This window comes from Leptosomus discolor, chromosome 2, assembly GCF_034619465.1.
Source record: "Leptosomus discolor isolate bLepDis1 chromosome 2, bLepDis1.hap2, whole genome shotgun sequence".
NCBI classification, from domain to species: domain Eukaryota; kingdom Metazoa; phylum Chordata; class Aves; order Leptosomiformes; family Leptosomidae; genus Leptosomus; species Leptosomus discolor.
In genome coordinates, this window is record NC_141392.1 from 64582616 (window position 1) to 64604285 (window position 21670).

A 21670-nucleotide genomic window follows, 5' to 3' on the forward strand; every position below is an offset into this window, starting at 1 on the left:
CAGAAAAAATCATCTCTTAGCCCTGACACCACCAAGCTCCTTGGAGAGATTGACAGGCAAGAAGCAACACAGTCCTCAGGAGGCGACTTAGAGTCTCCATTCATTACCCTGGCCCTGGCACTTGTCTTTTAGCTCCTGCATTTCAGTTTGACAGTGTCTCCCCACTGCATACTACTGGGAGTTATCACGCACTTGGAGGAACTGGAGATCCATGTTTTTGATAAGGAGACTGTGAGATTTGATTCACATTGTCAGAAGCGTCCATTAGTGACCATCCCTTCCTAAGCCCGCGGTTTCCATGCATACCCTCCACCAGACCCCTGTGAGAGGAACAGGTCTCATTTCAGATTCAAGAGTTTAATTTTTATGGCTCTTCTTTTGTGCTGCACTTCTGAGTACAGTGCTGAGGGAGCAAAGGTGACTGCTCTGGGATATCTTGCCTGGACTAAATAAATTCTTTCCTTCTCTATTTAAGATTAATTAAGAAATGCTGAAAGGAAAAAAGGTCAGAGCTACTCTAAGATTGTTCATTCCATCCCCCAATTATTCAATATATTCTAAGCTTGAAAGAGCTGTAATTAGATATGAGAAAAGCCTGATGAGGTTCTCTTTCTGTATAGTTCCAATCATGCTGGCAGTCCTCCAGAAGTTAAGTATGTAAATAAGTCTTCTTCTTTTCAACAAATTTCTTCTGATCATTGTACTTCTTTCTTTCTCTCCAAGGCCTAAGCCATCTGGACCTTCCCCATTCAGTAGCCTGTGCACTGAATAGGACCATACAGAGGTGAAAGGAGAGATTGCTTCTTCTCCATCACAAGCTGGTGGAGAGCCCAGTCTAGTGCTGCACTTTATGAAGCTCTTGGAGGAACTTGTGTGACCTTTGGAAAACCCCAGCAGCTTCTTCACCCAAATACCGTTGCAGATCTATGCATTAATACGGGATCCAGACACTGATGTTTGGTTTCTCCAGCGTAGGTGTGCCACCTAAACATTAGTGTCCTTGCCCTAGCAGGTTAGTTGAAGGCAGATGTGCCATGCGCCCTGGCTCTCCGCACTGCCGGTGAGTGGAACGAGTCGCAGGGACTGCAGGGAGCTGTTAGTTTCGTGCATTTGCTGCTTTTGAAAATGTTGTCTTTAGCAAAGGAGTCACTGGCCAAGTCTGCAACATTAGGCTGTGGTTTGATTTCCCTTATTTCATGGTCACATTACTAGAAAAACTATTCAGTCCATTTAAAAACCTGGCTAACTTGTCTGTCTCAGGCATTTCCTCCTTCTACTTCCCTTCTTCAATTTCTGTTTGCTTTAAATGAAGGAGGTAAGCAAAGTGCTACCTCTTTCTCTATTTCACTTATTGTTTGACACAGTAATTTATATTGGTGAGTCGGAGCCCTATTATAAAAAGTTTTACATACCAAATGGAAATCATGTAGATCCTCCTACCTGCAGGGTATTTTCAACAGTAGATACTTCTCTCTGATATCATAGTTATTGTTTAACCACATCAACCTAGAACCCCCCAAAATGTTGGCTTGCTCAGAGGAAAGATGCGTTAGCTTCCAATGGCTTTTACCCGAAATGACTTCAGAATATTTTTTTTGGCAAGAATTAGGCAAAAGAAAACCCACACACAACCAAGCATGTGGAATCAGAGACTGAAAACAAGCTGCTTCAGACACAGGCTTCCCAAAACCAACAAGCTTCACATGTGGGACACTCCAGCCCTCAAGCTGATAAGTCAGTATTGGTGACTTACACTTCAGCTTGTGTTTCTAAAACAAAGAAAGATCTTTATTGCCATCATCTTGTAATAAAGTGAAGACCACGAGGAATAAAAGTGCTGGGCAATATGTTTCTTGTGTGTGTGAGCATGCCCCTGGAAAAATAGTAAGCTAAGAAGGGAAATAATATAAACAGTAGAAAGAAAGCCTCCCTTGTTTCTTACTTCTTGAGTGTGTCTGGTTTGCATCTGTTACTACATTTTTCACTGAAGAACTTTTATTTCTTTTATACATATGAATGACTGTTTATGACTGGCAGTTTGAAAATGTGGCTTTACTCTGATTAACTCCGCTTTTTGTCTGTACTTAGCTCTTTTTAAGACCATATTTCTCAACCTGTGTTAAAACATAAGCAAAAACAACACATGGAACAATTTATTGAAATGCCAGGCAGGTTTGACAGGTGCAGGAGAAATTGCTTGGTTTCACAAATTAAAGCAGCTGCAGTTTTATAGGTGATGAAATTGCAATGGGATGGGGTTTCACATTTGTTAGTTCATCTTGTGTTTGCTGTTTTGTTTTCAAAGCATTGAGTCATTTCCCACTCTCCAAGGAGGACTCTAAGACCTATTCCTCAAGTGGATGAAGCATCTAGCCTCCACAGAGTGAGGGGAAGCTTGGCAAAAATTCAAACAAATTTCAGAGCAGGCTGAAAATTAACCAGAAAATAATAGTTTTCTCCTCATGAGACTATAAATAAATGTTGCTTGTGGCTTTGGGAGCAGGAAATGCTATAAATGTTAGGTCCACCTTTCAGATAGACTGAGCTAGATTTCATTGTTTCTTAAAAGTATATCATGCACAGAAAGTTTTGAATCATTAACCATCAGATGTTAACCTCATAAGAGTCTCTTGTGTTAAGGAGTTTTACTTTCAGTCTGAGCAATTGCTACAGGAAGATATATGTTTTCTTTTCAAATTACCAAGGACCATATGTTTTCCTACAGCGACAGGGTATGTATCAAGTGGTGCCGCTCCCCATAAGTTCATTTTTATCATCCTTGCTGGGAAAAATTAAGATGAAAAATCAATAAAAGATCTTAAAAGAATTGGTCGCATTTGGCACTGGATTAATTTGTCAAAACGTCTGAATTATAAAACCTTCTTCTAGCTTAAATCCCCACCAAAGATGGTGGTTTAAGACATAAGTTCTTGTGTGGCTCAGAATAAAATAATGTTTTAAATCCTAATTGAAATGTATCAGTGTCTCACACACTGCTGTGCACAGCAACTCAGCTGGGATGCCATTTAAAAACGGCTAATTTGAGTGATCAGGACTTTCTGTTTCTCCTGTATTCTCTAACAACTCAACAGCAAAGGGAAATTGGCTGCTAGAAAAAGATAGGAAGAGAAAGGGTAGGTATTTTCCCGGAAGATGTGCCTTTGAGCAAACACATCTCCTATGACAGAAGAATAAAGGCATTTCTTTTGTCTGTGTTACCCAGAGGTCTGTTAGATGACAGGGCCACCCCAGAGCTCCTGAGTGCTCAAGCAGGACTCCTGACTGGGGCTGTGCCAGCTTTCCCCATGGCACTGCCATGACACACTGCAGGTGAGCCCGCATGGGCTGCCCAAGTCCCTGTTGCCAGCTCCCAGCCCAGCCTTGCCTTGCAAAGGAGCTGACCTGTGAAAAACCACTGTCATCTCTCACCTGGAGCCACTGCGGGAATATTGCAGCTTTCTGAGCTCTATGGTCTGTCTCGCAGCCCTGTGGACATTTTGGCAGGTCTGTCTTGCAGGGCCAGAAGGACTGGGCACCCTAAATCAGCCCATCTGATGGTCCCAACTGCCTTAAAGATCGATGAAAAATTAGGATGGTATGCAATATTATGTAACAAATTACAGGGGTCACCTTCTGCCAAATCAAAAGGAGATTAGTGAAGTGCAGTATCAGGCTCAAAGTAAGAATAAGAATGATATTAATTTCAGGCCTCACAAAGTGTGCTTCACTGCTCTGAACAGTATGAAGCTTTTGACTGAAGAGCTAAAGATGACTACTGAATGGGACTTGCTGTTATATCCACTGCAGCCACTATTCTTACACTGTAGTTAAGCTTTATTATTCTATGATATTTCAGCCCAGACTACTGAAGTATGCAAAATAATTATTGCATCAGAAGACTGGAAGGAAAAAAAAGTACAGTGAGATATCTTTGTTTCTCTTGAGCTTTTTTTCATTCAGCCCATCCACATGAGAACATGCATTCCCTGGCTCCTGCGTCTGACTCAGATGCTCACAGTACCCTGCAGACTGCTTTGAGGCTTTGACTCGAGATGTGGGATGTGGTGTCTATCAGAGCAGGAGTTAAAATAAACATTGCCTAGATTTACTGACAATTAGCTTTGGTCACATAAAACAGAGAATAGAGAAGTGAAGTTACGAGCGAGCAGCCTCGGACTATTTGGATAGGATTTGGGGTTGTATTGTTCATGTTTTTATTTGATCTAGATGAAAAGCATTTTTTACTTGGTAGCCTGGAAAGATTAGACTTGCACATACACAATAAACCCCATTTTGTTTTGTTTTCCTCTTTGACATAATACGCAGAGAGAGGGTGTTTATACACCAGCATGCACAATGAATCTATTGTCTCATCTCCTGTAGAAACAAGTGCCATCAGTGCTTACAATTGATCCAAGAGCTCTTACCTGATTCCAGCACATCAGTTATTTATTTATTCACAGAGAAAAGAATCCCATGAGACTAACAATTGTTATCAAGGACAGCATGGGAGGAAGGAAGAGAAGAAAAGCCTAAGTGGTGCCTGTTCAGTTGTTTGGATTTTTTTGGTACCATATTTCAAACAAATTAGCCAGTCAATATAAGGGCACAGCAAAAGCTACTTTAACTATCAATGTGAGATGTGGGTCTTACAGACTTTCTCCTGCACCACTGGAGTTGGCAAGAGCTTTCCCATTGACTGGAACAGGAAATTCAGCCAGGGAGTTGTCTGTGTGCTCATTAACACTCGTTGTTGGCATTATTGGTGTGCCTAAGTTTACTGCTGCTCTTCATGCCTTGATTACATGGATACAATTTTTTCAGCAGGAATATTTAAACGAATACTTAAAGGATCCCAAATTCCTCAAGTCATTTTTGTGCCCATCAACTTCTGGGGTTGGTGCTTGACTACAATCACATGCCAACATATTTTTTTAAGAATCTCACCTTTGCTGACTTGCTGCTGTGGTCTGGAGACATGTCATTCACACTTAAGATCATAAAAATCTGCCATATTTTCTTCAAGTGTTAATACTGCAACTGATGACAACAACAAATACAGAAACATTTACTATGCTTCCTCTTAGATACATTTGAATTCTGCCAGATGCTGTTATGGCAAGTGAAATACTTTGGTGTGGGAAAGTGTGCCTGTGTGTAGATAGCAATACTGACTAAAAACCATGACAAAAGCCCTGAGATGCTCAGCACAACACAACGAACCTGAGCAGAGATGTGGCACAGAACAGGTCAAACTCTCAGTGTGAACCAGGAGTGTACCTGGGTCTGGGGAACCCACAAGCACTTCCCAGACTTCAGACCCAGGTGCATGTCCCAGCCCCTGTCATGCTGGGACAACTGTGCGCACTGGTTTCTATGGGAGGAAACCTGGAGACATGAACTGAAGGGGAACTTTGCATTGAGCTTGGTGGTGGGATGGACATTTACACCAGATAAGTTTGCCCAATGGCTGTAGGGCATAAATCCATCTAGCTGGAGGCAGATGGAGATGGCAGAAGATTATTACACACTCAAAAAAAAAAATCCAACTAGGATAGATCAATCCTCTAATCTGGCCGTTACGTTTCAGCAGTTGCTGGGATGAGAGAAAGATCATGAAAGACATCAAGTTAAGACCATCACATACACCTTCACGTGCTCTTCTTTGTGAAATTTATTAGAAACACACCCACGGGCAGCCACAAAGGTGGAGGGTCTCCACAAAGATTTGTTAAAGAACTTATGATGAAACAGCAAAGGAAGAGAAGGGTGGAAGGAGAAACTGAACCCCAGAGAACTGGCATAGATTTCTCTAGGCCTTGCAGGAGTCCTGTGACAGTCAGAGTTGCATTCCTCTGTCTTGCTCCTGACTGAAGTGCGCCGGGGCTCCTGTAAAGAACGTCCTTCCCTGCATCCCTCCACCCTGAGCTGTGGCCAATTCGACATTTTCTGGATCTCGCTTACATGCAGGCAACCTTTCTCCTGACACACTTGGAGGGCTGAACTCTCCATGAATCCAGGCCATATTCATCCAGGCCTGGGTGGAAACAATGCGCTCTGTTATTTGGCCTCAGCCTGCTTTTTAGCCAGCAGCTTCTCAGCTTGCAGAGAAAGCAGCAAATGATGACTATGCAGTGAGTTGCCCTTCACTTTCCTTCTTAAATAAAATGTGATTATTAATCAACAAAGTGATGTGTCTCAGGGCTCTGGAGGGGAAAAAATAGCTTGAGGTGATTTGACAAACTGATTCTTTTGCTGTGCTGCATTTCCCATGGGACATGACAAATTAAATGTCGAAGCCAGCAAAGAGTAGTGATATATCTCAGTCTGGGCATTAACCAGCCTGGCTCTCATTTACCACTTTCCATTTAAGTAGATGACTGTATACAGTTTGAACAATGGAGCTTTTCATTCTGTAATCTCCCTAATTGTAATTTAAATAGGTTTCCTGATAGTCGCCCTCAAGGCTGCAGGGGAGATGATTCCAAGAGCTCCGTGTCCACCTAAGGCTTACATAATGGATGAAAATTCAAATCCTAGTCCGAGGTGCAATTAGATAATGCCAGGAAAAGGAAAGAAAGGATCGGATGAACTGCAACTGGAGAAGGAAAAAAGTACAATTGATATCACTGGGAGGCAGAACTAAAACACACGCACATGCACTGACCTAGATCACAGTCGAGGCATTCGATACTGTCTGGTAGGGAAATTAATAGCCAGAGACTTTGCAATGCAACATGTAGAGTAAATAGGAGCTGATTGAGAGCCATAAAACCCACAAACTGATGCAAACAAGAGCACTCATGAAGAATGGAAATTTAAGTACAGAAGAGTTCAAGCACACAGAGCAGTTTATTCCAATCCTCCACAAAAATATGAAAAACACCTGTTCAAAGTTTCAGAGGAAGAAAATGCTGCCGTACAGAGTATATGGTTGCACAGGCCATCAGATTAAATTTGGTACTGTTGGGTTGATGGGTGTGATGTTTCACTGAGAACTAGTCGCTAATAGTGGACCTCCAAGCGCATTTCCACAATTTCCCTTAAACCATTCCAGCATTCAGTTTACCCTCAGTCCTCAGCAAATGTTTGCAATTTTAGATATCTAATGGCCTATCAAATTGCTCCAGAACACGTATCTTCACACTATATTGTGAAATCCTACTAAAATCAATAGTCTGTACCAGGCACAGGGTCTTAGTGCAGTAAAGTGACTCTCACATCCACAAAGGGCCTAATCTCTATGTCAAGGGATCCCAAAAAGCAAGACACTAGGTTCCTGCATAAGGTCCCTTTTGCTTCCCAGTGTATTCAGCACTTTTGAGTCAAGCCTTCAGCTAGGAAGCCAGCAAACAAGCATGTCGGTGTCCTGAAAAGTACTAGGCTTTCCAGTCTCCAGAGCCAGGGAGGACACCCCAGGATGACCACTGGTGCCGTCAGCAGCTGCTTCCCTCCAGCAAAAGCCACAGCTGCATGGGTAGCAGCCCGAGAGAACAGGCTGGTGTTTCTCTCATGGAAAATATTGTTCATGATTACAGTGATTGGGGACTGGCTTATGAATACCTGATTAAAGTATAAAATGTGCTGAGTCGACTGATGCCATTGACAACTGAGCCATATGAAATTAAAAGCCGTATCTGTTTGCTATTACATAAGAGGGAAAGCCAGGACTGGAAATAAACCCTGGAACTTGGCAAATCTCGTTTAATCACATCTGGCAATATTCTAGTCTGAGCGATTATCACGATTTGATATCATGTTTTTAGAAAGTAAAGCAAACAAAGAAACTAGAGTAAATGAGCCAGAAAATAAAGAGCCTTTAAAATAAAATAAAAAAAATAATAAACCAAACCACCTACCCCCCCCCCCCCAAAAAAAAAAGCAAAACCCAAAAAAAACCCCAATTTATGCAACTTTCAGCAATATCATAGATCATGCTTGGGAAAAAGGTATTAAAGCTGTTCTTTAAGAACAGCCACATTTCAGTTTAGTTTAGGATTAGTGACAGGTGGCTACAAGCTAGAAGGGTCTACAACACTCCTTTGAATTCACTTATCTTGAAAGAATGGGGAAAATTTTCATCATTTTTTTTTGTGGTCATTGAAGGGGGTACAAGAAATACCAAACAACTTTGACTAGCTGCGAACATCTTTTCATAGTCCAACAAAACCAGAACTTCAAAAAATCCTAAAATGTGACAGGGTGGAGAGGTATGCTAAGTTTATGCCCAGCTATGAAGGTCTGTGAGTGTGAAGCTGACTGCATTTGTTCCAAACAAATTGTCCTATGTCAAGGCTAAAAAGGAAAAAACATCATTTCACTCAAAAATGTGTAACATTTGATTTGGAAAAGTTGAAATGAGGTGCATTGATGTCTTCAAAACTCTTTCTTTTCAGAAATTATTGAGGTTAGTAGATATATTAAAGCTAATAATGTTTCACAGATAATTTTGGTAAACTATCTTTTTCTTGCTTTGATTTTTTTTCTCTCCAAATCAAGACAAGGCAAGGGTTTCCTGAAACATTTTGAAACAACTTCTAGCTAATAGCAGTAAGGCAATATTTGACAAATCTCAAGCCTGTCTGCACAGATGGGAACAAATGATCTCTTGCTCAGCCTCGGAAAGCAGCATGAGACACTAACCCTGAGCATGATGGGATGCTGACATGCAGCTACTGCACTACGGCTGACTGGAAGCTGCTCAGCTCACACCACCAGCAAAGCAGATTCATGTCTATCTGCACAGGCCTCTGAGGTTGTACCTTCAAAGAATTAGTGCGGGAACAGTAAATCTCACAAATGCAGTTATCGCTTAACCAGAAACTGTTGGGCGCTCCACAACAGGCATGTAGTAGAAGCAATTTCTAGCAGATACAAGATGTTGATAAGAAAAAGACATAAAACCCCCCCATAGTCGTGACTGGGCAAGAGAAACTGGGAGCTCTTTCTGTTCTGCTCACTCCTATTCATATTATTTCAGACACTTAAAGAGCCAGATGCTTATACTCTGTAATGGTGAATGAAGTTGCCTGGGGAGTTTAAAGAGCCTTGCTTTGGAAATGAAAGTACGGAAATCTTCAGAAGCAGATCAGAACACAATTGCTTCCTGCAGCTAGGAGCAGGATCTTGTTTATTTACTGGTAGATGGATATCATGGTAAGAATGAAAAAATAATATATTTGAATAATCAAATACTTCTTACATTGCCATGAAGAATGATGCACCTAGCACTGCGATATTTGAGCATCATACAATGCCCTAAATGACAAACTGTCATCTGCTCCTTGTTAATCTGTCTTTGTCAGTCAGGGAAGAAACTGTGAGAAATTTCTTCAAAATTGTTTTTCTTTTTTTTTGTGCAATTCAGTGTGGGAGTTTTTTTAATGGAAGCGAATTCAAAGGAAATGAAGCTTTGCACTTTGAAATCTTTAGTGACATTTAAGATAGCGCAAGTCAAACAGAGCTATAGATCTAAGGCACTTGTCTAGTGCAAATGTAAATATTAAATACACAAAAATCTTTAAAGTCTGTTAAGGTTAAAGCTAAACAGAAACCTATAGTGTAGACTTACAATTCAATGACTAATATATACACATAACATTTCAATAAAGTTAACCAAGTCACTCTGAAAAGTAATATATAATCTGCAAATGTCAATAGAAACCCGAGACCTGCATAGCTAAGCTCAGGGAAGTTGTTTTTCTTCTGAAGTCTCCTCTTGGCCTCGCTGCCGTGAAGGTGCTGCCAATTCATACTTCCAGTTTCAAATCAATATTTTCAATGCTTTTAGATAGGAATACATGTTGAAAGTCAGTGGTGGACCATTTCGTTTTCCACTCAGAGTGTTGGTAACAATTACCACACTCTTCTGTGCATGTTACTCTGCTTTATCCGTGAATTTCAAATGGCATATGTAGGGTTTGTTTGCAGAGGGACACTGAGGAACATTAGTCTGGTTTACCTGAAGATGTGAAATCAGAGGAGATTCGTTAAATGTTATTAAAGTCCTCATGGACCTTTCAATTCTGAACAAAACCTGAAATTTTAACTTAGGCGAATGAAGCAAATGGCTACAGAATTAATTAAGCCCATCTTAACCCCAAACCATCCAAACAAGGCTTGAGTGTGTATTTACCTACTTCGTGCTTGGGCCAGCGGACATTAACCCATCCATGTAGGCAAGTTCTAAAAGTAACAAACGCGCCAGCTCTCGACGCAGAGCCTTGGCACCCACTGAAGCGGCATCCCCTCAAGCAGCTCTGGGCAGGTCTGGGCGCGCGGGCAGGCAGCGCAGAGCCCCGGCTTGGCGCCTTGGTCAGAGGCGAAGACTTCAAAAAGAAGAAAAACAACTTCCCTGGGCTTAGCTATGCAGGTCTCGGGTTTCTATTGATGTTTGTAGATTATATATTACTTTTCAGAGTGACTCAGTTAAGTTTATTGAAATGTTATGTGTATTTCGCTGAGTCAGCATGGCATCCTGCACTGAGCAGACATGGCTGGATGTATATGAACCTGAACTTTGCCTGATCCCACAAGGGAAAACTAGAGGGTTTTTTAAACGCTTTCTCTGCCAGTGCACTTGAACTGTGCGTGCACTAACCTATTTGAACTGGTTCCAACAATTTTAAAAAAAGTATATACTGCTAGTCCATTCAATCTCAAAGCTGGATGCTCCTGAAATTTTCACACCCTAGTTTCCCCAAAATCCTGTTGCATTAAATCGAACAACAAACTGACCAGATCAGTGTTTGTAATCATACTTCTTTTTCATCTCCCAGTACAGGCTGTAATGTATAAATAACATGGATCTGTCATGCGAAAATATCAGTTTAACCCCACATTTTCAAGCAGCAGAAAGTTATTCAGAGAAAAAGGGTGCACCCAAGTTAAAACTAGGAGTCAGCCTGGAATAAACAATAGTAGAAAAACTGTTTAGGATTCACCCTGAACTGAAGGACCCCTTGCTGATGCTAGAGGCAGAAGATGCCACCTACACTTGGGCATGTGCAGCTTCATAAAACACACACCCTGTTACTTTCTTTCATCATTGCCACTCACACCCGTTAAAGCACTGGTGGGTAACTTTAATTTGTGATCATTATGCTGCTGAATATATATTTCATTGCCATTAAAATGTACAGCTACAAGATCATTTGGTACAGACAGATTTTGCAGTATCACGAGTACTCAGGTCACATTTTGAATGTTTTTTAATAGGCATGCAGGCTAGAGATCTGTAAATGGAAACACAAGACAGTGAAACAACAGGTGAAGCTACAATAGAAATTATTGATTAACTGTGTCACTGGGAATGCCCTGAATCTGAAATCATAAATGCAAACATCATTGGGTCTTAATGAAACCTCAGACCCAGATTTGCATTTGAATTCCTGCCTGAGTTGATGCTCTATGCAATCGAGCAGTTTTGAGTGAAAGACTGGGCCACATCCCTTGAATTTTTAAGAAAAACTGAACCTGCATCTCACTGCAGCCCAGGCTACTCTCTGCTGTCAGTTTGAGTCTTCTTTCATGAAGACTTTTGCACAGTGTGTGCACCCTTAATAGTATGACTGAAGATACAGGATGTCAAGGAAGAAAGGCAGAACCAGGTCATAAAACAACCGTTCACCAGGCCTAACTTAAAAAGAATAAAATGAACAGTCATTTACTCCTCTCAGAATCACATTAAAAGCATTGTATGCTTCCCATAATCAAGCCACACTGGAAAATCAAGCACAGATTTTTGACCAGGAATATAATTATTCTTTTCAATATACCACGTTCTGGAATTAGATCAAGACACACAACCATGAATTTACTTGGGGAGAGTAATATAATTAATCATATGCTTAATAATCATAGAATCAATTATGCTTGGCAAAAATAAATGTGTTTAAAATCTACCAGAGTCAAAAGATCGGTTTCAAAATATGTCTATTCAAATGAAATCCAAAAAAAATAACCCCTCCCCCTACAACTTCAACCCACGAACCTGAAGCTAGAAAAGTCTGGATAAGGAAAACGGTGAGCCAACAATATCTCTGCACTAGTAGAGAATTTAGGAATTATAAGAGCAGAGAAGTTCAATAAAAAACATACATTAGTTTTAATGTCCTGGAAAAATGATTCTGCAGAACTTTAAGCACTTGTGTTTCAATTCAGTAAAGTTTGTTACAAAAGCCAGCAGATATAGCACCTGCCAGCTATAGCGACCAAGAGCTATAGTGAGCAAAAGGGGGGCTGGAGTTGTAGGGATGTTCCAGAGCATGGAAGCAGGGATTAATACCATCCACACAAACTGATGTTGCTAACAAATGCGAATGGGAAATGCAATGGGAAGTGGCTCTTTTGCCCACAAAGGATATCTATTTGCTTGGTTTCCATATAGGAGAAAGAGAATTCTTCCTAACCTTGAGACTTCTGGCAGGTCAGCACAGCAGGGCAATTGCGGGTGTGTCGCTTACGGAAGAGTCACCAGCAGAAGGCTGGTTAATTACGTTTCATTCAGTTTATCATACATGATCCTGGTAACCAGTTGCTGTGGTATAGACTTCCACTGTTAATCAAACACTTGGCATTGTGCTCATGATTAACGTAACGTGAAATGTTTATTTTCCTGATGCAAAGCATCTTCTAAAAGTGAATATCATCTCCTAATGAAGCATGGCGATGCTGAGGCCAAGTGCTTTTTCTGGCTTTGCCCTGCAGAAGCAGAGGGAGACAAGCACTGTGCACCCCAGAGTGAATCCCTGCAGCCCAGCCCCCTCCCCTGCATGGATGGGAGACTCAGATAGCAGAGCAAAGGGGTTGCCTCCTGTCCACAGGAAGCTCGTTGGGCTTTCAGCTCTTCTTGTCTGAGCCTTCCCCCTTTGGGCTGGTGAGACACCTCCTGATATGCCCCTATCTATCACTAGCATTCAAAAGGACCTGGGAGTTCTGGTAGACAAGAAGTTGACCATGAGCCAGCCATGTGCCCTTGTGGCCAAGAAGGCCAATGGTATCCTGGTGTGCATCAAGAAGAATGTGGCCAGCAGGTCAAGGAAGGTTATCCTCCCCCTCTACTCTGACGTGGTGAGGCCACATCTGGAGTACTGTGTCCACTTGTAGGCCCCACAGTTCAAGGAGGACAGGGAACTACTGGAAAGAGTCCAGCGGAAGGCTATGAAGGTGATGAGGGGACAGGAGCATTTTTCTTATGAGGAAAGTCTGAGAGACCTTGGGCTCTTTAGCCTGGAGAAGAGAAGGCTGAGAGGGGACCTTACCAACACCTATAAATATCTGAAGGACGGGTGTCAAGAGGATGGGGCCAGGCTCTTTTCAGTGGTGACAGGACAAGGGGCAATGGGCACAAACCAGAGCACAGGAAGTTCCACCTCAATATGAGGAAAAACTTCTTTACTTTGAGGGTGGCAGAGCGCTGGAACAGGCTGCCCAGGGAGGTTGTGGATTCTCCTTCTCTGGACATATTCAAAACCCACCTGGATGCAGTCCTGTGTGACCTGCTCTAGGTGAACCTGTTTTAGCAGGGGGTTGGACTGGATGATCTCCAGAGGTCCCTTCCAACCCCTGCCATTCTCTGATTCTGTGAAATGAGAGAATTTTTATCAGAGTGGGTGGAAATATAGCACAGCTTATGTAGTGGTATTTGCTTTTGTGGTACAAAATGACTTGGAAAAAGAGCTCAAAAGTCTTTTACTCCTCCACTTACCCTGTTAGAAAATCCAATACTTTTGATTCACACAGCAGAAAACAGTCACAGAAGTGAAAGGAACGGCAAGCAAAGTGCACAAGGCTGACATCGTGCCCTGCGAGCGCACCATATTACACTCATAAAAGTGTCCTTCATGCTGTAGTGCACCAGGTCCTAGACGGGGAGCTGCAGAGACAAGGAGAAGGCAGTGGAAGGCAGATTAGAGGAGTTGGGGTCAAAATTTGGGGCAGGTCAATATGAGAAACTGACTCTTGAATGTAGTGACAGGAGGCACAGAAAAAGCTGAGATAGTATATGAAGTCAGAGATGAAACAAAAGATATTGTTGTTGAAAAGGGACTGTAGAAATCTTATAGTATTATAACCGTATAGCTGCAAAAAAAGTCTGCTTTCTTTCCACAGGGGGAATTGAGCTGTCTAGGTTGGGAGTACTTGCTTTGGGTAGTTGTCTTTCTCTTCTTAGCAGTCTACCGTATATTTTAATATCTTTATAAATCTTTGTATTGTAGATAAACTTATGGCAGACTTGCACAAAACAGCAAATTATTCTCAGCATGAAAAGCCTGGCTCTGGTGTGTGTTCACACATGCATCCCGACACAGCCTAGTATTTTCTCCTATAGAAAATTAATCCTGATCCCATACGTATCTGATTACTTTCCCCAGTCTGTGCATTTATCTGCATCAGAAACCCTGCTGTGCTACCCCAGTGACTGCCATAAAGCAAAGAGAGTCCATAACCTCTTTCTGTGTTGGCAGGTACGAAGATGGATTAAGAGCCCGATGGTCAGCGTTGAAAAGCACCCACATGCCAGCCTCAAATACCCGGGGCCCACTGTGGTGCATTTACCTCCAGGGGATTCAGAACTCGAGCCTCCGCTGTGCCAGACCTGCCTGAGCGACCACCCTTTCCAGCGAGGGATCACTCCTCAGGAGGCAGAGTCCTGCTCCTGGGAGAGCCAGAGAAGCAGCAAAGTAAGAGGCTCTTTCCTTCCCCCAAACTTTGTTTACATGTTTCACACTGATAACGTGTCTGTATTTAGGAGAATGTGCTTGCCTCAGAGAGAAGGGATTATCGGAAATCCGAAACTCTGCTGACCAAGGCTGTTGTGCACATCTGGGCTCTGCTTTCTACCTTGAACTTTGATACCCATGGACAGCATGAGAAACAAAAGGTTCTTCACTAAAGTGCTGTGATGTAGTCTCACAGTATTTAAAAGTATTTAAACAGATTAGTAGTAACACTAAGTAGTATTTCCCTGGTTTACAGAAACTGAGGTGCGGAGAAGTGATATTTTCCTTCCAAGAAAATGAAAAGGACAAGGACTTGGTATTTTTTTTCCCTTTTGTCCCACAATTACAAGACCATCCTTCTTCTCTCCCCAAGCCATATCTAGCTTTCTCTTTAGAAACAAGAATTTGGCTCAGGGAGTTTTCCCGAGCAGGAGGTGAATGATTTGGTGGGTCTTTTAAGTGGAAGGGGAACCCTGGTTGGCCTCGAGTCATGCTGGTATGTTAGAAATGACAACATCATTCTGTGTGTTGTGCTGGGCAGTTGCACACAGATGTGAAGGTGGCAAAACTGTAAGAGCTGAGATGAAATGCTCAAGAAGAGGCTTTTCTGAGGCAGACTTTGGACCTTTCATTCATAGTTCAGGTCCACCTAATCCCTGTGGAGAAAAGTCAGATGCAGAACAGAAAGTTGTGCTCAGAGCCCGTCATCCCTGACAGAACATCCCCGCCTAGAAATGGCTCACAAAAAAAAGGAGAGAGTTGTAGAAACATAAAAGCAAACAAATAAGAATCTTTCCAAGTACAAAGCAAAGCAAATTTGACAAGGCATTTATCAGAGCCTTAGCACACAGCTCACAGCAGAAACATTTTTTCATGCTACATCTGCTGCATTTTTAAACATGGAAATTCAAACAGCAGGTAAAAACGGAAGTCCTGTGCACTTCAGAAACCCAGCAAAGGCATTTTGGTGAAACATATGCACAAGCAGAGGAGCTAATTACTCCTCCATTTTACTTCATTAAGAAGATTAACTTTGCTCAGGCTGAAGCGTTAAGAAATGAAAGCACCAAGACGGAGGATTCTGCAAATCTTTTGCCTTGCCATAAATCACATGTACTCCTCCTATACAGCTGTAAGGCCTCACAACTGATTTCCATTAGGTTTTAAATGCATATGGGATAGATTTGGCTGAACGCAGATTCCCCCAGACCTCTCTCTCAGTCTCCTTACTGCAGGCAGCGGAGAGGCTGCTTACTCAGCAGCTGGAGTCTGCAGCAAGACGGATATTTTGCACGCTGCTTTAAAAATCACGTCGTCTGGCGAAAGACTCCTTGGATAAAGCTATCCTCCATAAGGAGTCTTTTAAAGCACAGTCTTTGATGTGATTAAATGTAAGATCATTGCCTCTTTCTCTACAGTAAAACCAGGCAGGAAGCTTTTAATAATAAAGGCTGAAGGAGCTCTATGTCTGACCTTTTCCAGGTTTAAAGTGAGTTACTAGGTGAGATTCTGTTCAGGGGTTACAAATGGCACAAGCTGCATAAATGTGAAGTAACTCCCTACACTTTAAACCAATGAACTTGAACAGAGACAATCAGTATTTCAAGGAGAAGAGAATGTGGCTTCCGTTAATCAGCAGGGAGCTTGGAGTGTGCCAGTTGTCTCTCCTGACTAATTCTTGTCTCTTTTTCCCCATTACTCTTCCTTCTCTGCTTTTCAATACTGCAACCAGGTACTGCTCCAGTGATTACAATTCCTTTGTGCTATGTCCAACACTGATGCAAACAGGGGTCCTACTGACTCTGTCCTTTTGCTCAAGGGCAAATTAACTCAAAAAGAAATCAGCTGTGAAATGTTATTAAAGGCTTATTCTAGGCAACAAGCTTTCTCTGACACATTTCAGGGTATTCTGATCAGTTTGGAAAAGGCCTTCTAAAAAACAACCTGATTAAACCAGATCACCCAAGGGAACAAATGTCTGTATTCCTATTCTTATTTCCAACACAAAGCCAGGGAAAAAAAATCATTACTGCTTGTTTACTGTGATGGTAATTGTGTAGTCTTTAAAAATCGACTTAATGTAAATAAGATTATATTGAAACTGAAAGTATTTTAAATAATGAGATTTTTTCTTATGACATGTTTCCATTTCCACCTCCCCAGGCTTTTCTATTAAGGCATGTGTCAGTTGGATTTTGTAAATGGTTACTGATGTAACCTCTACTAAGTCTCCTCTATTATTGGTATGATAGTGTATTATCGCTGTATTTTTATGATATTTTTCTACATCGTACACAATGGACTAGATAATTTTCAAACATTGCCAGAAAACCATGCTAATTTTCACATCACTGACTTACATAGGTATATTATTGTTTTTTGTAACTGATGTGGATTAGTTATGTGGAAGCTTATATCTGCTTTACCAGCATAACAGCTGAAGGCCTAAGGGCTTTGGACCACTGCCAGGGTAATGATTTACAATAACCATTCCTCGCTTTTCCACATCTATCTACATACTTCAGGTTCTGTAAAACTCACTGGCTTGATGAGGAGGGTAAATTTCCTTTCAAATTAAATCACTGGGCTGTACAACAAATACCCGGTGTAAATAAGCTGGTTTTGAAAGGGCAGGCAAACCACCCTTTAGACCTGCTTAGCAGTCTGGTAAATAGGGAGAGAGGAAATGGTGAAAATTGGGTGTGATGTAAATCTCTCAGGTGAGGTTTTAGCAAGCTGGTTATTAGAGGTAAATCATACTCATACACACACAAAAAAAAATCCTTTATATGCTGCATGATCTGTATATGCTTCTTACACTGTATTGTTATGTCCTTGTTTCAGACCCTTCTCTAAATAAACAAAAGATAACAGACCTTGTTAGTGAGCTTAAAATATCTTCTTTTTTTCTCAAACAGAGCCAACAGCTAGGTTCAAGGCTTGTTCTGTTCTTTCCTCTTTGTCTAAAAATGCTCCTGCTGCCCTATCTATCAGCTGGCATTTGTCCTGAAGCACCACAGACACATCTCTATCTAGTAGACCAGAGCCCTGAATGTTTAGAGCTGTCTTTTCTTTCCAAAGCTAAACAAAAGCCCTGTGCTGCCCTTAGCTAAAGGATGAGAGGAGGGAAAGAGCAAACTAATGTGTTTCCCTTATTTGAGCAACATCACTTTAAATTGCCGGGAGCATCTCTGTGTGTTGAGCACAGCCACCACTGCGTGACTGGGGGCTCAGGGGCGCTGAGCGAGCGCTGAGCCCCACCAGCCCCAGGAGGGATCTGTCCCCACATCAGGCGCGATGTGCTAGGTCTGGCAAAGAGTTTTGGTCTCTTCACCTTCTCTTGCTGCTGCTGTGGAAAAGAGCAGTGGTAGTGCCAAAGAGATGGAAGCTGCTGAGGGAGTTGCCCCGTCTTCCTCCACGCATGGTGTTACATCAATGCCTGGTGACTTTTGTGAAGGAGCATCAGGAAAGTCTTGTTTAGGGCTGCAGGGAATTCAGTGCTAGCACCTTTTTGGACAAGTCTTTTGCAGCTTATTGGAAATTAATTACTCTCAAAGACACTTTGGGATCATGCTATTAGATTCATTAGCAGGAATTTATTTTACTATTAAAAACCATTCAAAGCTCCTGTGTGTAGGACAGGTCTCAATTTCAGTCAGATTTCAGCGCTGTACCATATTTCAAGTCTTGCTTCAGAGAGGAGGAATGTTGAAAAGAATGTACCCAAGCTAAAAGTTGGGCAATTATTTGAGATAGCTCTCCTATAAATAACATACAGCTTCTAGAAACCCGCATTTTAAATCAGGTAAGAAACATGTTTCAGGTGAAATCCATTGTGTGAAGGGGCATCATGAAAATAAGTGCCTTTTAATGGACTAGGAAAATGTGGAGATGAGAAAAAGAAGTACCTATCTCTCCATAAAGAGTTTGGTGACATCTGATTGGGCTTTTTAGAGAAAGATGGTTTTCTCACACATTTTGGATAAAAAGCCCTCCTACATTTAATGATCTGCATTGGAAACGAGGCACTGTGTGATTTACACCCTGATGAGTGCTAGTTAATACACAAACACATGCACATACACAATAGAGGAAATGTAAATCCTAAAAGGCCGGTATGGGACAATTAATCTGGAACCAATATATGTGAAAAGTGTTGCAATAAAACATAATTTGGAAAAGAAACGTAGGTGAAAAAAAGAAGTTCTGGTAACAGAATTGAAAGAAAATTCAGAGCTTCCAAACCCCCTTGCTTTCTAACACTCCTCACTGAGGTGGGAGGTTAGGTGTGGCTGGGTAAGGATTTCGAGACGAAAACTCAGCAAGAACAATGCTTTTACCTATGTTTAAATCTTAGCCCTATCAGAATTGTTCAGTGAAATCAAATTTGGAGAGCACTGTAAGAGCCTCTAATAAACCTAGGCAAATTAACAACCTGATGGCAGGTTACACTTGATAAAGACAGAAACACTGTAATGCACTTTGATGGAATAATTAGAAATGCTCAGTACACACTGCAAGGCCTTAAATTAAATGTGATTATTCCAGAAGGCAGCCCTGGGTGCCACAGAGAGTAGCTTCCTGAAGACCTCAGCTCAGGGTAGCTCAGAAGGTCAATCCCACACTCAGCAAAGCAGACTCTCTACCCATTCCTTGAGGAGTACAGCCCTTCATTCACTGAATTTACTTCTGCCCCTGTGGAGACAACCAGGGAGGCAAGGGAAGGGAAATAAGTATACCTAGTGTGGGTGAGGACAGACCAGTGATACCAGGGCAACAAATGCCTGGGAAAGGCCTTGCAGGCCAAGTTGTACCATTCTTTCCCTTCATCTGTATAATGAGAGCCACTTTGAAGCAGCTGGTAGAGGTCCTAATAAGCAAGATCTTTTGGGAAGAGATTGGCAAGGAGCAAAGGACAGACAAACTGGCCAGCGGTTGAATGAGCCTACAGCTCAGGCTGACATTTGCTGTGAGAAATCTTGTTGTCTTCCGCACGCTGTAATCTCCACATACAGGGATTCAGGAAACATTTATGAAGATCATCTCAGTGAGTTTTGATTTCCCTTTTGTCTCTTCTTGCGACCAGGAAAAGCTGCTAGTAAGAAAACAACCATATTCCTAAACTCATTTGAGAAAAAAATATGGCTCTTTATTTGTCTGCTCCATTGCAACAATGAAATTGTAGGGATAGGTCTGGAAAGCAAAAATGGAAAACAACTGAAAAGTTTCCATTTAAGCTAACCTATGGCATAGATACAAGGAGAAAATCTTATATATGGTATAAAAGACTGAACATTATAAGCAAGCAGACTTTAAACAGAAGTATTACAGGGATCTGGAGCTGTCTGTCAAAATAGACGAGTCAACCTTATTTACAGCTGGAGTTTGATATATCCATGTGTAGGATGTTCTTGCCTTTACACTTCATTACTCCATATTTCAGATTATATTTTGCTGCAATGCCTAAAACTGGAGGATGGGGGCTTATCCCACTGAGTTTGGGAACAGTACCTTGTGCTCATAAGAGTGACATACAGATAAGCTATCGGGCAGCCCAATTTTCAATGTTCCGTGTTGTATTGACAATGATACTTCCAACATAATCCAAAGGAAAAAGATGTTAAAACCAGTAAAGGAAATATTTGTATACTACATATAATTTAAATTGAGAATCCACAACCACTGAAACTCTATAGCTTCTCTTTGACTATTTTTCACATACAAGTCAAGTCAGTCATCACATTCTGCTCCATAAATATATTATAACACTCTCTGAAAATGAAAGAGAGTTTTAGATAAGCAAGTGATTCAACATGATCAATTAGAACAGTAAAGAAGGTATTTTGTACTCCTCTCCATTCAGCAACTTCTGGCTGCAGAAAGTCTATATTTTCTGGATCATCACAAGTCAAAGTTGTAGCTTCATCCTGCAAGTTGATAGTCTCAAATGGAAAACTCATTTTCACCAGCATAGCTTACAGCTATTTCCTAAATAGTTGTTTCTAGCTGATTGCACTAAAGCTTTTTTAGCTATTGATATAAATGTGTCACTAATGGATTTTTGATGGAATTTGGAATTGAGTGTATTTGAATGCATATCTCCACCCATAAGCACAGGCTTATGTATCTGCCAATAGGTGTCTATACTTTGGGAATTTAATTGTGTGTATATCCAAAGACCAGTGACTCAAATGTGATTTTATTGCAGATCCTATAGCTTTAGCAGGATGAAAAGCAATCTTAGAGTTCTCCATTGCTCACATTTCTCAGCAGCTGTGAGAATCAGCTGTGAAAGCAACATGCGAGTGAGGTGGGAACAAGCTTTGTTTCAGGGATTAAATCTAAATGCAGTACGTACTTTCATGGTTTTGTAATGGATTGATATAGGGTTATTATGGATAATATTTATTTAGACGAGTCGAAAATGTTTAACACAAAAGCGTTTTCAAATGGAAATGGCAAAGCACAGTTTGCAAATGCACAGGCTAAAATTATGTGTAATTTCAGTGAATGGCAAAGACTGAATAGCAGACAATTGCCTGTGGGGATTTTTACAGTCCCAACTGACAAAGCGAATGTCTATATAGCACAGAGCATATAAATCAGTTCCATGACTCAAAGAAATGATGTGATACATCAATCATCTGCTTTACAAATATGCAGTGAGGCACTCAGTCATTTGTACATCCATCACAGGTCTGTTCAAGTGCCACACATTTAGTAAATTAATTGGACAAGTCAATAGCAAAAACTAAAACCATGCTCTCCTCCTTTTTGAGTGCTAGTACAGCACTACTGAAAATAATTAAAATATCTCCTATTTTAAAGAAAGTAATTGTTAAGGGTTTTCCCTGAGGTCATCTGCAGCTGGAAAATTATTTATTGTACTTTCCATGGGGTTTCCATAATACCTGGACTGGAAACGATCTCTCTCTCTCTTTTCTTTC

The 21670-nt window shown here is 41.3% G+C and overlaps 1 protein-coding gene across 2 annotated transcripts in view; it reads left to right on the forward strand.

Moving 5' to 3' along the window:
* The window catches only part of SGK1 (serum/glucocorticoid regulated kinase 1), an 83492-nt gene that overhangs the window by 12250 nt on the left and 49572 nt on the right, over positions 1-21670 (forward strand). The window contains exons 2-3 of one of the 2 annotated variants that reach the window (XM_086482412.1): positions 14469-14691; positions 20232-20249. In XM_086482412.1, the coding sequence (XP_086338538.1) occupies positions 14469-14691; positions 20232-20249 (241 nt within the window). The remainder of the gene's footprint in view (positions 1-14468; positions 14692-20231; positions 20250-21670) is intronic. The other variant, XM_086482411.1, reaches the window with a different exon arrangement.